At 38.9% G+C, this 26,013-nt stretch overlaps 4 protein-coding genes and 3 long non-coding RNA genes across 15 annotated transcripts; 2 read left to right on the forward strand and 5 right to left on the reverse strand.

Moving 5' to 3' along the window:
- Positions 1-342: 342 nt before the first annotated feature.
- On the reverse strand, positions 343-2,071 carry LOC124198266 (mpv17-like protein 2). Its single transcript, XM_046594046.1, has 4 exons — positions 1,641-2,071; positions 809-1,047; positions 591-719; positions 343-519 (listed from the first exon to the last, which is right to left on the reverse strand). Exons 1-4 carry the CDS (start codon positions 1,810-1,812, stop codon positions 454-456), a joined length of 606 nt encoding a protein of 201 aa, XP_046450002.1. The 5' UTR covers positions 1,813-2,071; the 3' UTR covers positions 343-453.
- A 196-nt stretch (positions 2,072-2,267) lies between these two features.
- LOC124198265 (60S ribosomal protein L13a-like) lies at positions 2,268-3,753 on the reverse strand. The gene is made up of 5 exons (XM_046594045.1): positions 3,609-3,753; positions 3,202-3,332; positions 2,767-3,022; positions 2,584-2,706; positions 2,268-2,398 (listed from the first exon to the last, which is right to left on the reverse strand). The coding sequence occupies exons 1-5, from the start codon at positions 3,627-3,629 to the stop codon at positions 2,315-2,317; spliced, it is 615 nt and encodes a 204-aa protein (XP_046450001.1). The 5' UTR covers positions 3,630-3,753; the 3' UTR covers positions 2,268-2,314.
- Positions 3,754-4,474: 721 nt separating this feature from the next.
- Positions 4,475-7,011, reverse strand: LOC124197626 (cytochrome P450 315a1, mitochondrial-like). Its single transcript, XM_046593155.1, has 8 exons — positions 6,596-7,011; positions 6,252-6,502; positions 5,935-6,118; positions 5,770-5,872; positions 5,418-5,674; positions 5,109-5,351; positions 4,827-5,036; positions 4,475-4,746 (listed from the first exon to the last, which is right to left on the reverse strand). The coding sequence occupies exons 1-8, from the start codon at positions 6,707-6,709 to the stop codon at positions 4,639-4,641; spliced, it is 1,470 nt and encodes a 489-aa protein (XP_046449111.1). The 5' UTR covers positions 6,710-7,011; the 3' UTR covers positions 4,475-4,638.
- Positions 7,012-7,177: 166 nt separating this feature from the next.
- Positions 7,178-8,076, forward strand: LOC124197694. Its single transcript, XR_006876322.1, has 3 exons — positions 7,178-7,453; positions 7,522-7,721; positions 7,785-8,076. It is a non-coding gene; the product is annotated as an uncharacterized LOC124197694 (long non-coding RNA).
- A 284-nt stretch (positions 8,077-8,360) lies between these two features.
- Positions 8,361-10,646, reverse strand: LOC124197693. 5 transcript variants are annotated; one of them, XR_006876319.1, is made up of 7 exons: positions 10,351-10,646; positions 10,021-10,289; positions 9,778-9,941; positions 9,567-9,697; positions 9,241-9,497; positions 8,807-9,181; positions 8,361-8,744 (listed from the first exon to the last, which is right to left on the reverse strand). It is a non-coding gene; the product is annotated as an uncharacterized LOC124197693 (long non-coding RNA). The 5 variants fall into 5 exon arrangements; XR_006876321.1 differs by having other exon boundaries at positions 10,021-10,082; positions 10,153-10,641; XR_006876320.1 differs by having other exon boundaries at positions 9,567-9,676; positions 10,021-10,082; positions 10,133-10,641.
- A 1,209-nt stretch (positions 10,647-11,855) lies between these two features.
- Positions 11,856-17,519, reverse strand: LOC124197492 (BTB/POZ domain-containing protein 6-A-like). 4 transcript variants are annotated; one of them, XM_046592995.1, is made up of 5 exons: positions 17,284-17,519; positions 14,559-14,647; positions 13,858-14,154; positions 13,414-13,792; positions 11,856-12,928 (listed from the first exon to the last, which is right to left on the reverse strand). In XM_046592995.1, exons 1-5 carry the CDS (start codon positions 17,476-17,478, stop codon positions 12,446-12,448), a joined length of 1,443 nt encoding a protein of 480 aa, XP_046448951.1. In that variant the 5' UTR covers positions 17,479-17,519; the 3' UTR covers positions 11,856-12,445. The 4 variants fall into 4 exon arrangements, with proteins under 4 accessions (XP_046448951.1, XP_046448950.1, XP_046448952.1 ...); XM_046592994.1 differs by having other exon boundaries at positions 13,858-14,193; positions 17,284-17,510; XM_046592996.1 differs by lacking the exon at positions 14,559-14,647 and having other exon boundaries at positions 17,284-17,507.
- Positions 17,520-18,790: 1,271 nt separating this feature from the next.
- On the forward strand, positions 18,791-25,478 carry LOC124197830. 2 transcript variants are annotated; one of them, XR_006876357.1, is made up of 4 exons: positions 18,791-20,242; positions 20,342-24,999; positions 25,077-25,199; positions 25,274-25,478. It is a non-coding gene; the product is annotated as an uncharacterized LOC124197830 (long non-coding RNA). The 2 variants fall into 2 exon arrangements; XR_006876356.1 differs by having other exon boundaries at positions 20,342-25,199.
- The last annotated feature ends 535 nt before the right edge of the window (positions 25,479-26,013 follow it).

A 26,013-nucleotide genomic window follows, 5' to 3' on the forward strand; every position in this document is an offset into this window, starting at 1 on the left:
AGTATGAGGCCGACACACAAAGGGAAGAGAGGGGAATTCCGTGAAAAAATAAAAAAAAGGGTTGCTCATTCAAAAGCGTGAGCAACACGGCAAATAAAATAATCAATCCGCAGCGTCCCATCATGTGGGTCAAGGTCACCACACACGAAAACAGCTAAAAAAAGAGACCATTCAAACAAAGATAGACATTAAGGGAGGGGAAAAGAGCCAATAAAAAAATTCAAAAAAGGATTTGCTTAAGATAGAAAACAAATAAAGACGTAGGAAGTGATGAATGAATGAAGCAAAACAAAAGGTGTCCCCAGTAAAAACCGGGAAAAAGAAAAAACGTATTCAATGAACCACTTTTGCCAATTGCACATGTGCCAATTGTCACTTGTGTATTCGTCAGGCGCTTGCGTTATGCATTTTTACATAAATACAACTATGTCTACAGTTTTGTGAGATTTTAATCTACAATTCTTTGCGTTTGTGGCTGGTAGGGTATAGTTCGGCATTTTCGTTTATTTTCAGTCGATCCTGTTGGTCAATCACAAATTGTTAGGTACAATTTGGTCGTGTAAAAATGGAGAGGTGGCAGTGCAACTTACAAAATGTTTAGCGTAAGATAGGAACACGTTCCAGGCTACGGTAAACACGTTGACGTAGAGAACACGATAGACGGCCGGGACTAGTAGAAAGTTTATCAACTGACTCGGTGGCCATACGATGCAATCAGTCTAGAGGTCAGTACAAACAAATCATTTCGGAATTGAAAAATATTCTAGAATGATAAATTCCAATTAAAAAAATACACGATTTTACTTACAATATACACTAACAGAAACTTTGATTTGTATTCCTCCCATCCTTGCGACATTGAACAGCCCTCCAACATACCGGCACCAACAAAGAACGAAGCCGAAGATATGGGGGAACAGATAACTTGATCTGCGACGATTTTTTTACCCACCGTCATCAGAGATTTGCCTGGTAGAAAACGGTCAAGCCACGTGTACCAAATATGATTTGGTAATCCTTGAACGAGGCCAACAGTTCCCATTCGACCTGTACATTATTTTAGAAAAAGCCATACCAATAAAATTTGGTCTCGTTTTTTTTTTTAATTTACTTATAGTACTTTTAAGTTACAATAGGCTACTAACGCCATCTAGCTCAGATTCTGGATATACTTTCAGATTTACACAAACCTTGTTCAACCTTTTAAAAAAACAAATCAGCAAAAGAAACAAAAAAACGTGAATATTTAGTTAAAATTCTAAATAAATAAATAACCAATACAAGTAAAAACTGTAATCAAAGACTACTAGAGAATTGACTGCAATTTTGGAAGATTACATAAGATACTTTAATAATGAATTGTGAAACACTGAAGGGAAGAGAACACAGTCAAGAGTTGTTCAAATACACGATTAATATAGCCCTCATACTTAGCTTAAAATCCACTACACTTTGCTGACCTTTAGACTGGTACTTTTCCTGGACTACCAATGAATAAGCTTAACAATATAAAACTGTTGGGTTGTAGAACAAGTCAAGAACAAGCAAGGTCCCAGAAGTTCTGAAATTATATGGTCATGCAAAGCAATTTAACACTGAAAAGGAAAAAACCAAATCTTCAACATAAACTGTAAAATTACCTATTCGGTCAACATCAATTGCACCATTGCTTTGACTAGAGTTGGTGTACACTTCAATTTTTTGTTGAATGATGTCTCCAGCAGTTAGAAGAAGTCCACAACTAACAGTATTGGTAGCCCACAAATACCGCCCAAATAGCACATCTTTTAACTTTTTATATCGACTATACATTTCAAATATTTGAAGTCACAGAACAAACCAAACACCAACCCTTACACCAGCACACTAAACTGCTTACCCAAGACAATAAATTATTTACTAGCTACAGGCCAGAACTGTCCCAATTTTTTAGGATTAGTTCTGGAATTAACCTAGAAATGCCTACTATTAGCTCATTTTCAAGGAAAATTGTGACTCTCCTCACGAGATCCGAACGTGAGAAATTATAACAATTGCCCTTCACTTTTCGTCTGGTCTAGCAGTCGACGACAATCGAATCACCCACCAGGTGTCGCATATGCATACCCTTAGGCTATGTACAATCTAAGGAACCGCTCAACACACAATCAACTTTTTAATTCTTCATGTTAACTTAGTCCTATTTAGGATTGTTTTGTTGATTGATACGAAGAAAAGGTTTCCCAAACTTGACAGTTTCCCGCCCATTAAAATAAAAAGATACAAACTAGGATCGCAAGTGGTGTATTGATCAATCCACGGGAAATTAGAATATTCACTTGTGTCCCAAAGATTGAAGCAGTTTCTGGTGTCGCACAATGCGTTCGTAAACCTTCTTCTTGGCGAGTCCCTTGGTTCTCTGCAAAATTAAACATGAATTTATTATTAAGAATTACACTGGTAGCCTATAATTATCTAATAATAAACATTCATCAGTTGGTAGTGCATGTTTGATTATAGATCATGTCTTCACTTAAATGGTGTTAAATTCATCACAAGAATGTGAGAAATACTGCTTAAAATAAAGATGATGTATTTTATTACCTGTTCAACCTTCTTCTTGCCATAAGCGATCGATGCCTTGATCTTACGTTTAGCTTCAAGGGTAGCAACAATATCCTGGTACTTCCATCCAACCTCGTGGGACAGGCGTCCCAGGCGACAGTACTAAAAGCAAACAAATAGAATTATTTTTTTCAATCTAGGACTTCAGAACTGTTAAAATACCTTGCGACCAGGAGACAGGCAAATAACCCTCAATGCATTAGGAGCAATTTGCTTCTTAACGCGCATGTAGCGAGGAGGAACACCTTCGAAAGCGCGAACCCTCTTCAAAGCTTCACGACCCCTGAAGGTCTTGTAGGGCAACATTCCACGTACTGCACGCTTGAAGATCTTGGATGGAGCACGGTGATGGAATGGGCCTCTAGCAGGGTTGACATTACACCTCTTACGTAGGAAGCTAAGAAACTTCAGCTTGTTCCTAAGATGACAACGACAGCATTAATGGACTTGAAGGAGACAACGAATATAATCATGTCAGAATGACAGCCTCAGTTGGTAGTGCATGTTAACTAATGTTCACGTATAATCACAAAGTTTGGTGTTGAAATCATCATTTAAATGGCATAACAGTTAGGTACACGCAATAAACAATAATACCTGAAAAAAGTTCCGGAGATTTCCATCTGCTCGGCCCTAAGAACACGAACTTTGTGTCCATTGAGAGCTGCTTTGGCTACAATGGTAGCCAATCGGCCCATTAGATGCTCTCGGGCATCGATGATAATCGGCTAGAGAAAAACAAATACATTATTAAAATGTAATTTAGCATTGCATTAGAAACTGTTAATTGTCTAGCAACTCAAGCACTAAAAGTTTGATATTTCGGTCTGACACGTGTAAAATGGACGCCATGACTGTTACCAAGAAAAACACTTAGAATAAACACTTTCCGTCGAAAAATAACAATCTAAGTTGAATTTCAGCTTCAGGAAAATAGATTCAAATGAAAACGGTGGTTGTTTTAATGGAAACTTGGATAAATACACAATATTGAAGAGAAATACCTTGTTCGTGAAGCCCGGCATGATGGCTAGAGAGAAAGACCAAAAAGTGGATAAGCAGTCACCCAAGAGCCTTGAATGAGGACATGAAACGAAGGTGGCAACACAGCGACTTCCGAAACAGGAAAATTCACGATCTATACTTTAATATAAATATTTCTACAATAGTATCTAGTTTTGGTATTAAAAATTATTTTCAATTTTAATCTTTCGATTTATAAAAATTATTATAAGTGTAGTGTTTGTTTACTCTTTGTTCTTAACATTGAAACAAGTCAGCATCAGGTAACGGCGTGGCAACGCCCAACGGCCCAACAAAAGTCCACGAAAATTGAAAATGTTCAATGATGTCCAAATTTGTTGATATTTTTTATTATTACCACGAATATAGCATTTTTGAAAATGAATACAAACACTTATGTGCATTTAGTTTCATCAAATAATGTAATACTGTTGCAAAAATTGGGGACGACTGAAAAGTTCGCTTAATCGAATTTCATGTTGGAAACATGTGACAACATACTTCCTACCTCACAATATTTCAGTTTCGTTCAAAACGCTATTTTTTACCATTGATATGGAAATTTTGAGAAAATCGTTGCGATATTTTGTCAATTTGCACTATCGCGTAAAGTCATTCTGTCTTCTGTGATAAGTGACTACAATAAGTTTATTCATTTTACCAACATTTTCAATTCTTTTTTAAAGATGAAAGAATGAGTAGTGGTCATGCGATTGTCTTCTAAAATTTATGGTTCATTAATATGATTTTTCTGTTTCGGTGGGCGTTCGATTTTAAAAATCTAATTATGCAAGATTTTGTTTTCGCCACTGAAAAATAACCAGACACGAATAACCGGACTCGATAATTACTAGCTAAAACATCTTAGTTATTGTATATTTCGGCGTTGGGAAAGAATAAATTTGAGTAAAAAATCAAATTTTTGTCATCTATAAAAGTCATGTGCGGAATCCCGGAATCCATTAGAAAAACATGTGGAATTTAAAAAACATTTACATTAAAAAAAAAAAATTAAGAGCGAGGTTGCAAACGCAATTGAACTGGCTGATCTACGGTGCCCAGCAGTCGCATGATCATTTTAACGTGATTCTCAGCTTGAAATGTAAATCTTGGAATGGCCTAGAATGAAATAAAGGATTGGTTGTAATAACTACCCTCAACAAACTTAGTAAAAAAAAATTTATTTCGATTTGACGTACTTTGTATAATAAAATGTACATCTGAGACTCGGCCAGGCGGCGACCAATACAGCCTCGTCTTCCATGGCCAAAAGGTAAAGACGCAAAAGGGTCCATCACCATACCATTTGATGGCCCGTGTCGATTCCACCGTTCCGGTATAAAATCCTGCGCATTCCGAAAGTAGCGCTCATCTCTTCCACTCGTGTAGGCGGACATGAGCATTATAGTCTATTAAGCAAAACAGTTGCAAATAATTTAAATAATATTATCTAATTAACGAGAAAAGTGAGAAAAGATTACATCTGGTGGAATGCTGTAACCTCCGATAGTACATTGCTCCTGCATGATTCGAGTGAGGAAAGTAGCCACTGGATAGAGACGCAAAGCTTCTTTAACAGAACCTTTAATCGTCGGAATATGTTGCCATTCGTCGCCGATTCTTTGCTTTGAAGATTGAACTAACTCGATTTCATTAAAAATTTTGTTTTGGACTTCAGGGTGTCGAGCCAGCAAGTAAAGTACCCATTGCGTCGTGTGTGATGTCTGTAAGAATCGATAGAAAATTTTTAACAAGAGTCATTCAAAAATTCCCAGTTAATATTTGCGTACCGTATCTGCGGCTGCCAAGAATAAGTCGGCCACAATTCGTTGAATGTCGGATTTAACCATTTTCTGTTGTCGAAGAGAAGATACGATGCAATCATCCTCGTTACTATCGTCTTGCGGTGGCAGTTTCTCGAGACATGTTTGAGTTAGCTGATTGGCTAATTGCAAAGCGCTTAGAGCTGATTGCTCAAAACAGCGCCACGCATCCAAATTCAATTTAGCGGCCAAAGCTGGGGGAAGAAGCGTTAAACGAGCGCTACCTATTAAAGCCCAACACGTTATTTTGGTCTTAATTATCTCGTTCTTAAACACCTACACGTAACAAAAATTCAAGCAAGTGAATAAAACTACATACTCTCAAATAGCGTCTGTAAATGCTGGACCATTCCAGGGACATAAGTGTCAACGATTTCTTGATCCAAGCCAATAACACGTCCGAAGGCGACGCACATTAAACCCTAAAATTTCGATTCATTTAAAATTCTTGATTTAACCAGTTAACCAACACTAAAATATGTACCTGAACAAAATAGCGATACAAATCACCCTCGAGGTGGGTGATCAAACCGTTTTCCGTGTGCTCCCACTTGTCAAGTAACCGATCAGCCACGTCATAAAAACTTTCAATGTGACGATGCAGTGTGGCCGTTTTCAGTAAAAGCGGACTTAAAATCTTCCTGTAGCGTAACCATTCCTCGCCTTGCCTTGATAAAAGTTCAGAGTTCAAAATGGAAATGATAAACTGAAAGTACGCCCGTTCATCCGTCACTCAAACGCGCCAATGTCGCTCGTTAGTGAAATGACTCAAATTTTGGGGCTACAAAATGATTAACTTACATAAAAAATAATCCTCTTTTGTACGCGTGTTTTTTGTTTAAGATGAGCCACGGTTCGGGCAGCATCGGTCGTGGGCAAGTGCCTTCCTTTTGAAAGACTTGTTGATAAAGCGCAGGATCCGCCAGCCAAACAGCTTCAACATGGCCCAGCTTTTCGCGGAAAATGGGTCCTAATTGGCGGTGTCTATCGTCAATGTAACGATGAATCTGTGATACACCACCCGCACGAATGACGTCCCAAAGTGTGCCTATCTAACGTTATCGAAAAGAAAAAATAGAGAGGGAATTTTAATTACATGAAATTTGAAACAACCGCCGGTTGATTATTATTTTTTTTTAAATCACCAGCGGCAATCCTTTAGGTGCGGGGATGGAATCGAATGGTTGAGACTTGGCTGTGTAGCAACGTCGTTCTAACAGACTAATCCTGCGGATTGGATGGCGAAGATAAGAAGCCATTTACGGAAGAATGTTCGATTTGTTGTTTTGCCTGGAGCACTTGATAATGTTACAAGATGACAACAAGTCAGTCACACTTGATTCAACATAGCTTTCCACTTTTCTTGTTTCTTAAAACTTTTTTCCCTTGCACTGCAGTTAAAATTTGTTGCGTTTCAAAACGTATTGCGATTATTATTAAAAAATTGATGTAGTAGACGACAGTGTGGAGCACTGGAAGATAACAAACCAATCACACTCGTTGATGTCCATGGAAATGAACCGGTTTCTTTTTCTCAGACTTCAGACTTCATGACGTAGTCGCTTTAGTTGACACTAGATGCTGGAAGAGCATGCGTACGTAGGGTACTTTCCAGCCCTCTCATTGGCTCATTACGGTCACGTGACCTTTTTTTTTCAAGCCACACTGCTGTTAGAGCGCTAGATTATTTCATTAGAATGATTTACGGGAAGTGAATCAAAAAATGCCGATCCCTTGCTTCGCGCGCGAGTTTCCCGATAGGGTTTTTTTTTGCGGAGTTTGTGTCTTTTTAGCTTTGGGTTCGATGTTTTTGTTCGATTAATCGTTTTGTAGGGATAAAAAAAAGCCTCATAACAATAGGAACGGGAAAAAAAATTGCTAACCGAAATGAATCCGCCCCAAAAATTATAAACCTACGCGCGAGTTTGACTCGAAAGTATGGGGTGTGACAACTTTCTTTATTGACACGACAGCAATGTTGGGTCTTGTATGTTGACATATTGGTATAGCTGATGTGATATTTCCACCAATCAACAAATTCTCATGAAACATTTTAATGGCATTAAAAAAGATTCTTTAATGTGGAGGGAACCCTTATGATGCAGTGTCATTGGCTGAGAAATCGGCTCTTTTTTTGCAACACAAATTCCATCTATTAAAATAGCAACCATGGACGGATATCAACCTGATGTGGAGCTCTCAGATGATCCTTATCATGATACCAAGAGACTAAACACAGAGAACATTCCTTGTGTACTGACTTTGATGAAGGTTTGTAGGTTAAAACTTTAAATTTGAAATAAATAGTCTAATAGTATAAGTTTTCACTTTCAGATTGGAAACCCTTTCCTAGTAGTTCCAACACCTAGAAATGCTGCAGCTTTTCTGGTATTAAAATGATTACTGCTGTTAGGAAAATTGCCAGTTGTAAGACATCAGCTATGACATTCTTAAAGATGGAACTTTTAGAGAAATAACATTTAAGCGGTGATATAAATCTTCCAAGAGCTTTACTTATCTCTTTGTAACCTAGGTTGACTATATAATTTCTTTACCATCGCCCCTTGTCTGAATTAAAGTGTTTTTGGTATAATAAAGAAACGGCAAATAAAGCGGCAATTCAAGCATTTATTGTAAATAGGACAGGAAATTTTGCTTTTATAATTGTGGGCTATATAAGTTCATGAATAGGTCAAAGCCGATACTTATGATTCGGGTGGTTATCAAGTCATACTCGACGTATGACGTCATGACGTAACATCGAAATTACGTAAAATTACAGAAGTCTTGTTGCTTTTTTCAGTTAATTTCGAACCATTATTTATAGTATTTAAATTTATATAAATAACATATAAGGTTAATAATCACCCTAAACAAGATAAGATTTTTGATAGATTAATTGAACGTTTATAGGATGAAATTACGGCTCTATTTCTCTTATCTATGAAGGGAATTTTGACTAAAATTTTCGACCGCACACTTGGAGAAACTTCTGATGTAGTGAGTAAAGAAATATATAGTTTTCTTGTTAAGAGTGGTAATCATATATCACTGAGACCCGAATTTACACAGGCTCAACAAGTAAGTGGTATAGGACTAGAAAAAGCTAGGCATTTTGCTTTACTAAAGGCAAAACTTATTATAAATGGTTTAGAAGGCAAAGAAATAGTAGAAAAAGGACAACTTCCAGGTAAGTCGTTGACGATGAGACGGATTGCTTTGGGCATAGCCATCGTAAGGTGCCATTGCCGAAGTGACCATTCTTATACACTCCTTCAACTAGTCATCTTTGACCTAGAGGTAAAATATCAGCAATACAAAATTGGAATCAACAAACAAGCACAACCACTAAATACCTGAACAAGTCGCTGAAGTTCTAGTAAAACGTCTCTGATAATAACCTCGATGGCCGGCTGGTGACACTTTATTTCGACAAACAGTAGGACGAAAGTCAAAAGAGATGAGGGAAAGGCAGCATTATTTTGCGTCACAGCAAATGGTCTCCTGCTTGCATGAAAGAATAAGAAGGTCTTGCTCTTGCTGAAGAGCGGCAGGTAAAAAGTCGTCGAGAGAAGTGAGTGATACAGGTTGAGGAATGTTAAGGTCGTGACCGGTTCTTTTTGGGGTAGACAAGCTATCTTGGCTTCGACAATTTTTTCCATCCGGTTGATGTCTCCGGCGGTACATTTACATTAAGATATCGTTACCAGATATTGAGGTTCAGGAACAATCTATTAATTAAAATTTATTAGACAACCTGAATACTAGCCAATTAAAACTGTCAACATACCTACATTGGACTCTGAATGGAAGATACCTCAATGTTGTTCTGTTTAATCCTCTCCACCCATTGGCAAGCTGCTAGATGGAAGGAGCTGATTGCTATGCATGAGAGGTGTTTAGGAGTGCTTTCATGCGGCTCATGAACCAGTCCATCATGTTGAGAGCATCCAGAAGAACTGCATAAGGAAGATCATACCAGACTTTCATGCAGCAAAGAACATGAGCAGCTCCATCCCTCATTGCACACATAATTTCACCGCTTTCCTAAAATACAAACAACAAATTACAAATTAGTTTGTATTCTCAATAGAAGAAGCATTACAGAATACTTACTCCTGTATTGCTGGCTGTTGAGTGTTGACAGAAGTTGAAGCTTTGGTTGGAATTTAGCTTCAAGGGCCAAGGCTTGTCGTAGACTCTGCACCAGTGTTGATACATCAGGACTGGTGGAAAAATCACATCAGCTATATCAATATGTCAACATACAAGACCCAATGTTGCTGTCGTGTCAATAAAGAAAGTTGACATACATTAATTGTATCACCTGAAGCATAGGATCTTTGTAGGAATTTGCAAATTTCATTTTCCAGATGTTGATGAGTTTGCAAGTCTCAGCCTTGCCGATCCACTGGCATTAGAAACTAATGTAGTTTCAAGAATTATAGGGTGGTAATCCAGCATTGTTCTACCATCACATCGTAAATCATCCTTTGATATATCCAAAGTTGAATTTCGTTAAGTAAGGACAATTTTATTTCAATAAGAGACCAACAGAATTTAATTATACCTGGACTCCATGATGAATGAATGCTTTTCGGTATATAAAAAACCGTACGGCTATTGTACCAGCTTTACGTAGTAGGGAAAATAATTTACAATCAAAGGATTATACTCCCTACATTATTTAAAATTTGACTACATTTTGCTTTAAACTTGCCTTGGTTCAGTTGATTGATTAGCAGCCAGCCTTGTTTTGTTTTTGTTTTGTTTTTGAATCCAATCCAAGGCCGCGTTGAAGTTCGTCGGCCTTGAATTATGGATTGGCGTCAGAACCACCTGTCGGGAGAAAAACTAACTAAAAATAAGCGATTCTTTTTTACATTTAAATCACACCAACCCCTTTATCTCAATCAAAGCGGGATCACGACGTTGCAATGTAAAAGCATCCCCTCTACAAGATGGTCGCAATTTGAATACCGTGACGAAAACCCCCGCAAATCGCATAAAAGAACAATGGAACCCCCCAAACGAAAATCGTTTCCCTATCTCTCCGAGAGGAACAGCGCCACCTCCCAGAGAGAAATCGAGTGAAAAACCCCGAAAACAGCTATCGAGCCGTAGAAGAAAGAGACGTCGTCCCACAGTCGGAGTAGGAGGTGGGTAGAGTGGGGTCGGGTGGGGTGGGGTGGTGGGTGGGAGGAGACAGGGTCGTTTGCCGATAAATCCCTATCGGGAAATGCCGATAAATCCCTATCGGGAAATTCACTTGACGTTGATTTTGAATAGAATTCAGCCACAGCGTTATGGTGACGCTATATCGGCCATCGCGCAATTTCGTATCCGGAATCAATATGCAATATTTAAATTTTTATGATCAAATAATTACCTTTATTATAAATGTATTGACTTGAAAGTTTTTGAAATATATTCGTGAATATATAAACTGTAATGAATTTAAATTAACTGAATAAACCTTAGAAAATGAGAGGAAATTCGTGTTGTGACTAGCGACTGCACTGCCAAAAGCCTATCAAAGACAAGCCCGTCCCAGCAAGACTAAATCATTTCAGTTTGCCGAAATTAAAATTCGAAAATCGGAAAATGGAAAGTCTTTGTTTTCTCTTCGAGTGTTGTCTTTGTTTGAAAAGCGGAAGCGTTCTTTTACGTAGTACGAGGATGAAGGAATTCGACACCGTAGAAGCGGACTCGTTTTGCCATTCTTCCGAATCAAATGTTCGACTACCGAGGAGAAAACAGAAAAGATTCAGGTAACTTCTGATCGACTCCCGAAAGTGGACGCTGGGGTTCAGTCCCCTCGTGAAGGGTATAACAGAATGGAAGTCGATGGAAACGTCGAGGCGATTAACTTGCCACGAGACATATCGAACAAACGTCATCGTCGCACGACTCGTCCGGAACTCATTCTCACGCCGGAGCATACCTTGACTCTATTAAGCAAAGAGGAATTGCCAAAGGTCAAAGTCGCACAGCCAAGTCAAGATAGGCCGATGGTGCCATCACTTCTGTGAACCGCTTAATTCGTAAACGGATGACAACATCAAGAGCATCTCTGAGTTTCTCCAAGCAAATGCCTTGCTTAGTAATGCTCTATTTTTCGCCTAACTTATTAATTTTGTTCTTAACAAAAATAACAATTCGGGAAAACAGAAAAGTGAAGATAGACAGCTTACACCAATCTGGTACTGACCAGATCCAAAATTTAAATGAATTAAGAGAAAATTTTTGGTTAGTGGTTACGGTACGATTGCACTGAACCATCTGACACACGTTGTATAAAGTTTTTCGTACATTTTTTTATTATTATTATTATATTAAAAATTACTGTTGCTTAATCACTGCGGTGATTTTTTAAATTTTCATTTGTCCAATTCAACTCAATTATTCAATCGTAAATTTAGGTATATGTATTCGAGATTTTTGAAGCTTGCATCAAGAAACAATTCATATAGAAGTTTGGATCGTAAGGATGTAAAATAATTTCACTCACAACATCTTAGTTTTTAACAATACACACACAACCAACATGTTTAAATACGAGTCATTTTTTAAAATTTAGTCAACAGCCGTGGACAAAACCAACTCATACGTGTGTGCACAAGAACAAATTTTGAGATTTTCAGTTTAGAAATAAAACTTTGTCAAACTTACAAATATAAAAGTGGAGCATTTTTCTTAACACAAATTTATGGCCAGAAATAAACTCAGCAACTTAACCAGAATGAAAATCACATATAATCAAAGGTACTATCAGTAGACATTCAAAATTTCACCCGGGAATCAAACTTAATGTAATTTTTAATAATATATAATTTTTTTTTTTTGGAAAGGAATCCCTTTTTTCAATTGGTGGAAACATTGGCAAACACACCGTCATTCAAAACAATAATGAGTTTAAATTGATTTACCCAAAGCTATTGGGAGAATTAATAATACTTAATAAGTTAGGCTAAAAATTTGATTTGAAATAGTTTTCATTCAAAAATGCAGGCTAGGCAAACAAAGAACTTCTCTGTTAAACAGGTTTTTCGATTGGAAGCCGACACAGTTAAATTGTCAACAGAAACAGACTGAGCCGTATCAACTTTGGAAGTGAGATACATTCTCGGCTTTGTTACAGTCAAAGGGTAATGGTTATCATCTCTCGACCTATTGGCTAGTTCTTTATTGTTTCCGCAATTTTGCAAAGTCGCAATAACCTCTCCATAATCTAGTGTATCTAAAATGGCAGTCGCTTGTTGTAACTCTGTGGGCGACATTACCGAGAAGCGGACGTGCCATACCAGGTGACCCAAAACGAATCGCTGATTATTGGCTCTGGGATCCAGTTGCCGTCGGTGACACTCGAAAACGGACCAACGTATCAAAGCCGCTAGAACCTCAATTTCGTTTTGTAAATGAAGTCCGTCTCGGATAACAATCGACTCCACTTTTCCAGCATCTAGTTCTTCAAATTCCTAAAAGAAGGTGAAAATGTTGAGGTATTATTAGCGTATTTCTTGACTAAAAAAAATCTACTCCTACTTTATATAACCTTATTTAAAAATTGGGTTTGAATTTGATTTCACTTAAAAAATTCCCTTGTTCCTTTTTTCCTATTTTTATAGAGATATAATACCTCGTGACCTTCTTGACTTTTTGCGTTTCTTTGTTTATCAGTAACGGTTATTCAGAATCCCTTAAACTTTAACGGTATTCCTTTTCAAGAAAGCAAATTGTTAAAATCTTTTTTTTTACAATACAAAATGAGGACGAAAAAAAAATATGGTGAGAGATCGGTAAAGTTTTTGTCATTTCCACCCCCACCCTCCGACTCGGATTACGTTACTAAGTAAAAGCTCAAAATGATTTTAGTTTTCTTGCCACACCTACAAGACGAAAGTAATTGCTACAAAACCAAGTTACCAACAACCTTGCCGACAGAATAACGAAGTTGTATTACCTCTGAGAGTAGAACGGCCGATGCATTTTTGTCGATGAATTCGAGACAGCTGTTCAACAAAAACGAACACCAAGTCGATCTCGACTGAGTCTGTGCATTGGCTTGTGGAGATTCCGCATTTGGCGCATTGAATTCTTCTAACGGAGGTGCACTAGGCCGGTTATCTATTCTGCCAGCAAGTCCACTTTCTTGGTGTCCGGCTTCCGGGTACATGCAAGTCCTCTGATAGATGTACAGCACGTTTTCTGTGTTGAGTTGGTCGGCCAAATAAGTAGCGCAAATTTTCATTAATCCTTCACACAGATATTTTTCAGCAGCGTGTAGGGTTTCCATGGCAGTCGACACCGACCGAAGTTCTACGGTTTCGCCGTACAAAAAACTGGAAAGGAATTTTCAAATGATGAAGTGATGGAACAGAAAAGAATCTCACAACGAGCTACCAACCTGATTAAATTCTTAAAAGCTCTCCCGTCAACATCAGGATCATAGATGTGGTCTGGACTAGATGCCAAATGATTCTGCTGGGGCAGCGAATCACTGTTGACCGACGCTTGGCGACGGCGTAAGCTTTCCCGTGACTGTGTATAGGGCCCGCAGAACATTGCTTGAAAGACGTCGTTCTTCTTTGAAAGCACCGATCTTCTGGCTGGTATTCTCATTACCGTTTCTAACCCGACGTGAAAAATGACGTCGTCGTCCTCTTCTGTTCCAGCCGACTCGTTTCCTGAATCACTTGGCATTCTGCGATTCGCAAAACAATCGACATTGATGCAACAGGAACTGTAACTCATGTGGGACCGACTTATAATTACATCACTGGAAATTTAGTCTACGTTTAAACCAGGGCGCCGCTATGGAAATTTCAACACGCAGAAGGACAGATTTACACGGGTGAAACAAAACTTCCTCTTGGGAAATAGTACAACATATTTCCTGTCAGGCTATTCGACCTTTAGGAATCCTTGTAGTTAGTACGACTAATCGACTAGCTCAATTCTATTAAGTGAATATTTTAAAAACAGTTTGTTTGAAAAAAAAAAGGATTGGAAGACAATGTGATGTAACGTTTACAAATGGCGCGACGGCGTTACCGTGAACAATGCCTAATCCATACATTCCACTAAATTTCTAAACAGAATGCTTACTTGAGTTGTGAGTAAGGTTTTCCCGGTTGGTCGTTACAGTTCAAATTTGTCTCGAATTCCTTTGTCGTTTTGGCACGGGAAAAACCAGACTGTTGAAGAGCAAGAAAAATGACACCGACGTTAATGGCATGTCGAACCCTACTGCGGTCTGCTGGGGCAATTTTAACCCCAAAGGCAAGTTCAAGTCAAAAGCAAATTGACAACCATACATCGCGCACAAACATTTTTCGTATTTGTGTAAAGATAAATGACAGAAAGAAAAAGATAAATGGTGCATACAATTTTTAAATTCTGATCTTGATACGTGTACACAGCGTATTTTTTTACAAACACGAGAAAAAACCTTGACCGCCATACTAAATGATAGGCTTTCTTATAAATCAATATTAGAAGAAAATGAGCTACCTAAATATTTTTTTAAAATAATGTACTAAGAAATATAATCAAACTATATCCGGGGAAATTTAAAAACTGAGAAAATATATGCGATCTCATACTCGGATCAGTTTAGCGGTTTCATGCCAAATCAAACAATGAAATGCATAACAATAGCGGTCCCTTCCGAAATGACTGATGACATGATAGATTATATTTTTTTTTTCCTGTTTTCATCCCCAACCTCAGAACCGCTTACACGTAACATCTTTCCTATCTGCCCTAGCCCTAGCCAGTTCAAAAATAACTCTTCCTTTGAGCTTGAGTTGGTAAGGCTTATTTTTTTTTGCGCCATCTAATACAAGGGCCGTAGGTATAGCTTAGTCCACACTTCACAGCAAAGCTGAACTGCTGCACTGGTCTGTGTGGGTGTTGAAGCAGAGCAAGGGAGGGCTAGCATTCTTCCCAACTTCGATTAAAAAATTTAAATCTGGAACACTGAACCCAAGGCAAGCCTCTGAATTGAGGTCATTCACGGTTCAGCCAGCTGTGAATATTTAAAATAGCGCGAAGCCGAGGAAACGCTCGATAACTTGAACAGTTTTATTTCCATAGAAGAAGCGCAAGCGCGCACAAGATATTATTTATTACATCACTATTCATCTCGTTATTCAATTAAAAAAGGCTTTATCCTTGTGAATCTTATAACTAATATTATTAATTGTTCTCATATTAAAAGGTTAAAACAATTGAAGTTGTGCTAATAAAAACGGTTATTGAAAGTTTTTAATCAATTAGTATGTATGGTTTCAAATTGTGATGAGATATTAAGCACATGTATTGAATGCAATCATCTTCTTCTTGAAATAATTACTGTTGCTGCTGATTTATTTAACAAAAATATTCGTTCAGATCTTTTATGCTATACAGTATATCTGCAAAATAAAAAATTATTTCTTAGATTTTGCTGAGATACGAATACGATAGATAGTGCGAACAAATTGTAAGAGTTCGTCCGTTAGTTTTAATGTTTTCCCTTTTTCTCGTCGAATATATTTGTATTTCTGGGGCAGGCTCCCGTTTGGAATCGAATCCTTGATACTCCGCCAACAACAACAAAAATCTTTTTCGGAGTGATTTTGGTGACAGCACTACAACAACATATCTATAATAAACCTCAAAACCTGAAGGATACTTCTTAAAATGTTTACATCAAATGATCTTTTCCTAGAATGAACCACGTAAAATATCCGCCCAAAATTCTATACGAAAGTTTTATTGGGTCCCGCAGTGCAACTTGAAAATCTTTAAATTACTTCAATGTAGGGAAAGCGCGATAGGGTGAATGAAATTTTTTTCCCTCCAGTAACTGTAACTTTTTTGGCTTCGCCTACCCAGTCAATTCGAACGAAAACAGTTGCCCACTGCAGAAATTGAAAAAAGCGAAATCCTTTGCGGAAAACGGACTAAAAAACTGTCCGACGTCATTTATATATTTTCCCGAACAAAGGAACTAAACTTTGTGACGAGCCAAAGCCGAGGACAAAGATATTGATTTATCCAGAACAATTGCCTGGGCCTCAAAATAGCTATATCCATATGGAATTCACGTTGTCTATTTTCCGTTTTAACGTTACTAAATCGGTTAATAAAATGTAAAACTATCATTAAACGAAACTCTTCTCGTCCACTAAACGTCCCAAATATTTATTTCCTGTTTGGCAAGTTCGGTTCCAGTGTGCGCAAACCGTGACGACATGTCTTTTCTATTGTCGCAATACTCGAAGCGGGCAAGAACGCGAACGCGCAAGTCACGTCACACACCGGGTGCTAGCTAACGATCGGTTTTCTTCTTCGTCTCTGCTGGGGACTTTGAATCATAACATCTTCGCTGCAAAGCTGTGTGGCAACGTCAGCGGAAATAGCATTGGTTTTGACTGTATACGGCCGACACATAAGCAGGCCAAGGTCGACTTTATTCAAGGTAAATATAGTAACTGAATCAAAATGTGCGGGTATAAGTGATATACCGGTAGAATCTCCGAGCTTTGACTGATTAACTAACATTTACATGATATGGTCTTATTATTACACGACATTATTTTCATTACGTCAGACCTTTAAAACCTTTTAACAAAAACGAAAGTGAGAAGATAGACTACTATTATCTAGTCAAATATGAATTCAAATAAATTAAATTTTCGTGAATGAAGCTTTAAGTAAATGCAAGAAATTTAACTCGATCAAATGAAACACCCATAGATAGTAATAGAAAATAGTCAATTTTGTGTTCTTATTTACTTAAAACTATCGTCTTCCATTTATAGAATTTTAGAAATTAAATTCATACCTTGTTAAAAGAAGAAGTTCTATTCTTTGACGATAATAATCCCATGTGTTTCTCTTCCTGCCGGTGTAACCATGCATGTGATTTGAAACAGCATACACGGAAACAAAATAACCGAACCAGTCTATATGGACTGAACGAAACTGATCGACTACGTGCAGAGTCGTCCTTATCGACTGTTCTTCCCTCCTTCGACATCAAATTCCGTCCGGAAAACCCACGGGAGCGGAGAAAAAAGCGTGAAACGGAGTGCGCAAGCTCGGCCATCATTTATAGTCTCCGCTCTCTGCCGGCCACTAGCCTCAGACGTGCTGAACTTAAAAATAGAATTTTTCATCAGAATCCAAAATTAACCCACAAGAATTAATTAGTCACCGGAGAAATTTGCGGGCGGATGCCGCCAGATGCTTAACAGATGGTCGATGAGTATAATGTCACTCGCCATTTCAACAGAAATGAATACCAAAAATTTTTATCAAATCTATCATGACAAAATTGTAATTTTAAACAAGTAAAATCAATGAAAACATACCTAAAGTATTTCAGTTAAATTACCGCACTTCCCTTATACAGCAACTATTTTAAAGATAAATTCAACGCAAATTCGAATAGGCCTAATCCTACGCAGATAGTTGTCAAATCAAGACTCCGGACCACAATAAGGAATCCGCTATTAAAATCCCTCACTATTTTCCTCGACATGTATCTATTGTGTCTCATTTTGAAAAAAATGTTATCTATTAATGGGAGTTTGGTCCAGTTTGATCCCAATATGACAGAACGCGGTGAAGTTGTCTAAAGATGGTTAAATCCAACCAAACATTGGCTAGCACGCTCTATAAATTTGCTTAAATCATCGTGGGCAAAAGTAAAAAAAAAATAAAAAAAATATGAACAACACAGCGACGACGAGATTGTAAACAAAGATTTTTAAAAGGCAGCATGTTGATGAACTGATTAAAAAGTTCTTTGTATTGTGATGGGCCAGAAGAGAATTAAAATCGTGATGAAAACAGTTTCTAAGGATTTTTTTTGGCAGAAGTCCATCACAGGAATGTCAGATGTGTCGTGATTTTGCTTCGCTGGCGTTCCGAGGCGCGACTCCAAAACTCTCCCGTGGCTATTTGTAACAGTCTAAGGTTGTTGACAGTAAGGACGGGTTTTTGGCGTCGTCTGTTTAGGGTTTGAAATATCGTATCCTTTACTCAATAAACCAACGTTTACTGTTTGTGATAATTTAATTTGTGATTGAAAATCACAATTTTTTTAAATTTGCGCCAAAAAAATAAAATCAAATGTATTTTTTATTACTTATTTTTGTTTTTTCTATTTTAAAATATTAAATATGAATTTGAAAATATTAAAAATGAATTTGAAAATTCATTAAAATAGAATAAACAAAAATAAGTAATAAAAAATACATTTGATTTGATTTTTTTGGCGCAAATTAAAAAAATTGTGATTTTCAATCACAAATTAAACATATAAAAAATTGCCTTATCTTCATGAATTAGGTATTAAAGGATAGGGAATGAAATAAAGCTTAAATGGCCTCATTGATTAATAATTTTATATGATTAAGAACGAAAAACCCCTATTTTTACTATACCCCCGAGAGGGGATAAGCCCCGAACACTAGCGAACCTGGCGGGGAATCTTGGGACCCTTTACTAAACACCCACCGTTTCTTCCAAGAGACTAGGATAGCGCGAGAGTGTACCTTTCCTATTATATCGTGATTTAACAATCATATCCTATTCGACGATGGGCGTTGGGACTAAGAAATTTTTCCGAATGTCCAAACATAACTTTCAATCCGCTTCCTACCACCCATGAAAAATTAATTAACAAAACATGATGTGAGCCATATGGCGACACACTCGATATATAGGTATGCTTAGCCAACTATATTGACAGACAAACCAAATGTATAGGACATTCCACGCACCGTATATAATGCATGTTAGAGTATGTTTGGGCATTTACGCCGAAATTTCACAATTTAAGTATGCTTATATCCTTACTATAGTTGTAAAGTACTGTTCAGTGTCCAGTACATAACTATATAGCGCAATATAAAAACTCTACCGCTGCTGTGTTGTTTCTCATATAGATGTCGGCCCGATATCGGAAGCCAACATAAAAACTTTACAATTTTGTAACGGTCGACTGAGAGTCAGGGGATAGTCGGCTAAGTTGGCCGATATTGCCAACCAAAAAATTGATTGGGCCGAATTCCCACCCTTCCCCCAAAATTTGTATAGTTAAGTTAGTTAACTATTACTAGAATAAAGATCAAAAAATCTTAAAATTTACAGAAATGGAAAGAACTTGTTGAGATCTATCGATAACTGTAAAATTAGAGTAAAAATACCAGTAGCAAAAAAATCCGAAAAGAAAGAGACCAGTTTACATTTTTCCCTTTTTTTCCATCTAGCGCTATTCTGGACCCTATCGAGCAAAAATGAAAACTGTTCAGTTTCTCTTTTCGCAATTTTCCCATTGAAATTTTTTTACTCTAATTTTACAGAAATTGATAGATCTCAACGAGCTCTTTCAATTCCCGTAAATTTTAAGGTTTTTTTAGCTTTATTTTAGCTGAACTTTTACTTAAAAGTTTCTGAGTGAGGGGGACTTCCAAAAACAGAAACTTTGGTTTGTTCATGTCCATTAAGATTGATATTTGCCAAAATATTTTGTAGTTTTCGTGATGCCTGTTCACTTGTGCACGCGAGGATGCTTTAAAATTTAAAAATTATTTTAAGTTTTAATTGGTAAATCAACCTGAAACTTAACGACCAATAAGCTTGAACCCATGCAGCGTGAACCACACACACGAGAAAAATGGAGCGGGACATTTGAATTTAAGATACCGTATTCCGTTTATAGCTTTTTTCTCTTATCTGTCGCTTTATTTGGAATCTTCATATTCACATCTTCATATTCGCGCATGAAAGCAAAGGTAACCCAAAGATAAAAATCAATCAATGTTGTGACCTGTCTTGAGTGCGTAAATGTCGTTTTTTTTTTCTGTTTGGTCTTCCGAAATTCACACTACTAGTCGACCACCACAACACGTTTCGATCTTGGATCAGCAGACTCTGGACATGGTGGAAAACCCAAATTACAACGCCTCAAAGAACGTCTCTCTCCGTTTGTCTTCACCACGATCCGGAGGAAGGGTAAGGATAATTTTATCCATGACGCTTTATCCCGCTCTCTTTTCGGCCAGCCCTTCGGAAGAAGACGACGCCGTTAACGCGGACATGACATCGCACGCGCGTCACTGCATCGTACGACGCATTCAGTCGGTGAGCGACGAGGAGGTTCCGGAAACTGCACCGTACCTGCTCAACCCACTTCTCGACAATCTGCGATCGATTGCTGCAACAGACACGACGAGTTAATCCAGACCATTTCAAACGGCTTTCCGTCGGAACACCGCCATTATCCACCAACTTCCGGCAATATGGGCCATCGGCCATCCGCGTGGATCTTTCAATTGACGACGGACTAGATGGATGGACTATACAACGGTCGGATCGTGGTGCACAAAGCAGCGCGACGTGAGATCCTCCGAAAGCTCCATTCGTCCCACCAAGGTATCACCAGGACAAATCGACACGCGCCGTGGGTGCTTTACTGGACCGGAATGTCCAATGACATAGTCCTTCTAGTCGAAGGGTGTCAATCATGCTGGCAAGTTCGCTCAAGCATACCCAAGGAACCCATGTTATTGGAGCTACCACCGAATCGCATCTTCGAAGACGTCTCTGCCGATCTTTTACAGTACGGGAATCTGCACGTGCTAGTCTATATCGATAGTTTGTCCAGCAGTACACAGGTGGCATCGAGATCCGACGGCCAACGACGTCATTGCAGCCATCGCCGAGAACTTCGTCGACTTAGGCGTACCCAACCGATTCCAGGACTTACTAGAGCTACGCAACACCCCGGGAGAAACGGGAACTTCCTCGAACGAAATTGTCTTTGGCCACAACCTGCGTTCAATAGTACCTGCTCATCATTCTTCTTATGCAACCCGCTGGAAAGCTGACACGATTGATCGCGACCGCATTGTCGCCCCCGCCGCCAAAGCGAAGTTTACTACGACGCAAACGCTCATCCTTTGGCCGCATTCAAGATGAAAAGACTAAATTATGGGAGAAAAGTCGGTGTCATCGTAGCCATTGGAAAAATCCGCTCTTAATCGCGTAAAATTTGCAAGCGGGAGCGTCATTTGGCGAAACCGGCACTTCCTAGTTCCTAGGTCCCATCCGCGCCGCAGTTTTCCCAGATACAACCGACTCAGAAGGAAGTCTGACCACACCACCTCGCGACGCGGAAGCCAACGCAACTGCTCCACATCCAGCAACCGATCATCCGACATCTGATCCCCCCCCCACGTGACGTTGCCATCGTGAACGCCGATCGAATCGCCTCACTCTTTAAAAATTACATTAACTTTATGTCATTTCCCACACTCAAGTTGCTCCTTTTCCCCCTTCACTTATCGCTGTTCTCATGTAACCTATCGCCTTCAATTTTTAATTCAGATTTCGAGTTTGTTTTTCTCTTTTTTGTCTGTTGTTCGCTTCCCCATTCTGTGAAAGCTTGTGGGGGGGATGTTGTGACCTGTCTTGGCCGCTAGAGGGCCCCCATGTCGAGCCTAGAGCTAGAAGCTAAGCCTCAGTCTCATGTCGACCTAGTTGAGAAAAGGTCGTCGGTTTCCCTAGATGAAATAAAAAGATTCACAATCGAACCGTATACTCCTCCACTCGATCAAAACAATAAACAGTATACAGAAAATAATTTAACACCTTATAATTCTGTATTTTAACTGACAGCTACAAACACGTACAAACTCAATAAACAAAAATGCTTTGACCTGGGTGCGTATTATGTTTACCGATATTCCATAGTAGGTCACATCCGATAAGAATGTCCCATTCCTTCCTATTTGTTTTATGCTCATTTCGGTTGTCTGCCAACTTTTTCCCTTGTTTGGTGAGTTGCTCCGCTACTTGTGTGGGATAGTATTCAGTTGAGTTTGCTAGGAACTCTTTTTCAATAAATCTGTATTTGTTTTTTTGTGCGTTACCATAGGTTACCCATAGAGTACAGTCTACTATGTTATATCGACTTGTTTTGCACTTTTTTGTATCAAAGGTGCTGATGTCTAGTACTTTAGAATCGACGATTTCTTTCTTTGCATTCTTTATCGATCCTTTCCTTATGAAAGAGTTTTGGCTACCACTGTCCATGAGACCTATTAAACGTTTTAATGTCCCATCGTTCTGTTCGATGTACGCTGTAAATGTAGGCAGGATCCCTGTTCCATGTCTTTCATTGCCTTCTGTTTTGTTCATGCATGTCACTGATGTACTTGGCCTATTTGGTTTTGTAGTTCATACTGCCATGCTATGACCAGGTGAACTGCAGATACTGCAATTTCTTGTTTGTTTACAGGTTTCTGTAGGGTGCATCCCGAACAGACATTTGAGGCATTTTTTATTGTCTAAATAGTATTTTTTCCTTTCCTCTGGTGTACCAACTCTGCATTGACGCGGGTTTTGTAGCGTTGACTTACATGTCTTACATGGCACGTAACCGTCTCTCGGTTTTTCTTTCTTTTCCTCCTCTTGAGATTTGACCGGCCTTGCAATTTCTTCGGATTCTAAGATCCTGATTTCCTTGCTGATGTTAGTCAGCACATCCTTTAGTGTAGGTATGTGGTTTTCTTCCCAATTTTGTCTCCACCTTGTTGTCATATATTTGGGAAAGGATTGTAATAATGCGTTAGTCGATTCTTCTTCATATGATTCATCTTTGACTCCAAGGTCTTGTAAACAAAGGACTTGGCTGGATAATCTATTCATTATGTTCCTCAATGTGTCCGCGTTGTATTGTGAAGGTATCGGTGTACCGCAAATCCTCCTTAGCTCCCCTCGTCTTAGGGCTATTGCTCTCGGTTTACTACCGTATCTTTCTTCCAGCTTTTTTTTGTATTTTGATAAGTTTCGTTGGAAAACGGGATGTCTTGGATAGCTTCTTTTGCTTTCCCAGTGATGCACTGTAAAAGCAGCCTAGCCTTTTCTGTGTCTGTGATTGACGTATCTTCATCGTACGTTTTCCATTGTTTAACCCATCCTAAATATCGCATTGGGTCCCCATCAAATTCTGGCAATCCTAGTTTAGGTTCGGCTGTGCCGGAGTGTTTCGCAGTCGTGACTGATTTTCATCCTTGCTAGTAATTCATCTGCCGCGGATTTCGCTTTCCTTAATTCCCTTCTTTGGTTGATGTCACTACGCTGCCATATCTCATCGTGGGATTTGTTCAATATGATCTCGGCGGTTGTTGCTCGAGTCAGTGCTATCAGTTTATCGTCATTACTCCCGTTTTGGTAGTTAGCGTATTCACCATCTATCTCTTTTACTAACTCGTGAAACTCTGCTAGCCGGGCTTCGTATAATTCGCTTGTTTCAGACGAGTCTGTTGGTGATATTTCTGTCGGCGAATTTACCATCCTGGTTCTCAGGTCATTTAATGCATGTGTCTGCTGTGCGTATTTTGTTTCCATTAAGGATATTCGTGACTCTAAGAGAGCGATATCATTATCCCATTGTCTGTTTTGATGATATTGTTATCATTAGTTCTCTGTGCTCTCCGAATTTCTTTGACGTCCCGTTTAATTTTTTTCGTTTGATTTCTGATTAGTGTTTTAACCGTATCTTCTGCAATTTCTTCCTCTTCTTCTTCCTCACCCGACTCGAGATTAGCGTCCTCGTGTGAATCGTCTTTATCCGTTCCCCTTGACGGTGGAACCTCGCCTCACGGCTCTAGTCCCGTGTCGATCACTGTGTTTTCTCGTTCCTCTTCCGTTACAACGGTTATTTTTTTGTTTTTGTTACCTCGCGTACGTTTGGATGGCCCTGCCTCATCTGCCATGTTTAGTGTGGTTTTTTTATAAGCAATATAAATGAACATGGTTTAGTATGCAACGACCTTTGTATTACTATGTTTATACAATAGTTTCAATATCCATAGAATTAACGTCGTCTAATAACTTATCTTCGTCCTCTTTCTCTTTTTTCTGTTTCTCCAGTAACTCGTTCTCTTTGATCAGTTCTAATTTCCGTTTCTCCAATTCTTCGTTGCCTTTCATCAGCTCTAGTTGTTTGAATACCAGTCTGAAATGCTCTGTTCGTCCCTTAACCGGTGTGTCCGGCGGAGTAATCGACACGGTATTGACGGCGATACTGCTTGAGCTTGCGTGAGCCACCAATGTGTCTTTGTATTTATTGACTAGTTCTTGTTTCTTTTTGTTTATCTCTTCCTGCTTACGTTCAAGATTAGATATTTGGTACAAAACCTTTGTTTGTTGCGCTGCTATCGCGGCCTTGGCTGCTGCTTCTTTGGCCAGTGAGTCCTGGAATTGCTGCTTTTCTTCCAATTCACAGAGCTTCTCCTTTGCTTCTGGTGTTATATGGTCAGAATTGAAAGCCAGTGGCCTGGGTGTGTGGTCTTTCCCAAGTTGTCTCTTAGCAGTATAACGGGCTTGCCCTTGCCTCCTCTTCTTGAATCCCTTGCGCGTCTAAGCAGGAGTGAAGCACGACACGTCTGACGGCGTAATTGACGTATTTGACCGATGACGGGCAACTTTCTAGCGGACAAAATAAATTTGCAATCGGGTTAAACAAAACTACAAAAATTGCTATGTAAGCAAATAAGATTCTCACCGCTTCATTAATTTGAGTTTGCTGCGATAATAATTTATCTTTACATTCGATCATAGCTGGTTCATCGCTATTAACTTTACCCATCCTTCACCACTCCTACTGCAGAGTTTGGCTCCCACGAGTACCGTGATTGGGCGTCTCGGTTGTCGTCGTGTTGTGCGAGCCTATCATTAAATCAGGTCTGTACAAAAGGGACCGGAAAAGTCTGAAAACGTACAAGTGTTACCTGATTGGTTTTTTTTCCTCCGCTTAGGTGGTTGCCACTGCTTGGCCGCAGCACAACAAGGGTTCATCCTGACCGTCTGCCTTTGTTGGATTACAACTGCAAATTGCACTTTAACATCGACATCCCCGTGCATCGTCGTGTCCACCTCCGCCGCCACAGAAAACGTATTTTTCACCACTGGTCCGGCCGTGGAATCTGCTCCCACAATTGTCTCCGAATGCAAATTTGAAACTTCATCAACTGGTGAGTTCTTATCCGAGGCAGTTGCCACGTCCTCAGTCAGAGTAGTTTCTGCCCTGGTGCTTGCAGCCCGGTCGGTACCACTTATCAAGTCCAAATCCTTGGTTGCTGCAGTTGGCAAGTTGGCATACTGGGTGTTGTCCACTTGTTTCAGGAAACTTGAAGCCCTTTCACTCGCTGCAAAAGCCACCAGAACTCGTATCACTTTCAATTATGTTCAATAAACTTTAAATTATTTGTGCTTTATGGATCTCAAACTTGGAAAGAACCACGTTGAAAGAACAGTGTACTGTGAGACAAGAAAAAAATTTAGCAAACGATTCATTTCGTTTTCGTCTGCCAAGTTTTTCTATGACCGAATGGCAATGTTTATCATTAACTAAAATTAATAGAAAACTCATTAATTAACACTCGCAGCTGTCGTTGCGTATTATCTCACATTGAAACAATAATCAAGGGATGAGCTGTTGTTCTAAAAAAACTATACTAAGTTTAAATTTTTATTTTATTATTTGGGACCAAAAACA

Source organism: Daphnia pulex, chromosome 7 (genome assembly GCF_021134715.1).
Source record: "Daphnia pulex isolate KAP4 chromosome 7, ASM2113471v1".
NCBI lineage: Eukaryota > Metazoa > Arthropoda > Branchiopoda > Diplostraca > Daphniidae > Daphnia > Daphnia pulex.

Excerpts from the sequence above, each read along its gene's own strand:
- LOC124197492 (XM_046592994.1), bottom strand. The coding sequence starts at position 17,478 with ATGTCGAAGGAGGGAAGAACAGTCGATAAGGACGACTCTGCACGTAGT. Across the intron at positions 14,194-14,558 it reads AAACCTTACTCACAACTCAA|TTCCTGTTGCATCAATGTCG; the intron begins GTAAGCATTCTG and ends CATGAGTTACAG. Across the intron at positions 12,929-13,413 it reads CGGCCGTTCTACTCTCAGAG|GAATTTGAAGAACTAGATGC; the intron begins GTAATACAACTT and ends ACCTTCTTTTAG.
- LOC124197626 (XM_046593155.1), bottom strand. The coding sequence starts at position 6,709 with ATGGCTTCTTATCTTCGCCATCCAATCCGCAGGATTAGTCTGTTAGAA. Across the intron at positions 6,503-6,595 it reads CACCTAAAGGATTGCCGCTG|ATAGGCACACTTTGGGACGT; the intron begins GTGATTTAAAAA and ends CGATAACGTTAG. Across the intron at positions 5,352-5,417 it reads TCTTGGCAGCCGCAGATACG|ACATCACACACGACGCAATG; the intron begins GTACGCAAATAT and ends CGATTCTTACAG.
- LOC124198265 (XM_046594045.1), bottom strand. The coding sequence starts at position 3,629 with ATGCCGGGCTTCACGAACAAG. Across the intron at positions 3,023-3,201 it reads ATCTCCGGAACTTTTTTCAG|GAACAAGCTGAAGTTTCTTA; the intron begins GTATTATTGTTT and ends TTGTCATCTTAG. Across the intron at positions 2,707-2,766 it reads GCCTGTCTCCTGGTCGCAAG|TACTGTCGCCTGGGACGCCT; the intron begins GTATTTTAACAG and ends GTTTGCTTTTAG.
- LOC124198266 (XM_046594046.1), bottom strand. The coding sequence starts at position 1,812 with ATGTATAGTCGATATAAAAAGTTAAAAGATGTGCTATTTGGGCGGTAT. Across the intron at positions 720-808 it reads AGTTTCTGTTAGTGTATATT|ACTGATTGCATCGTATGGCC; the intron begins GTAAGTAAAATC and ends ACTGACCTCTAG. Across the intron at positions 520-590 it reads TATCTTACGCTAAACATTTT|GATCGACTGAAAATAAACGA; the intron begins GTAAGTTGCACT and ends ATTGACCAACAG.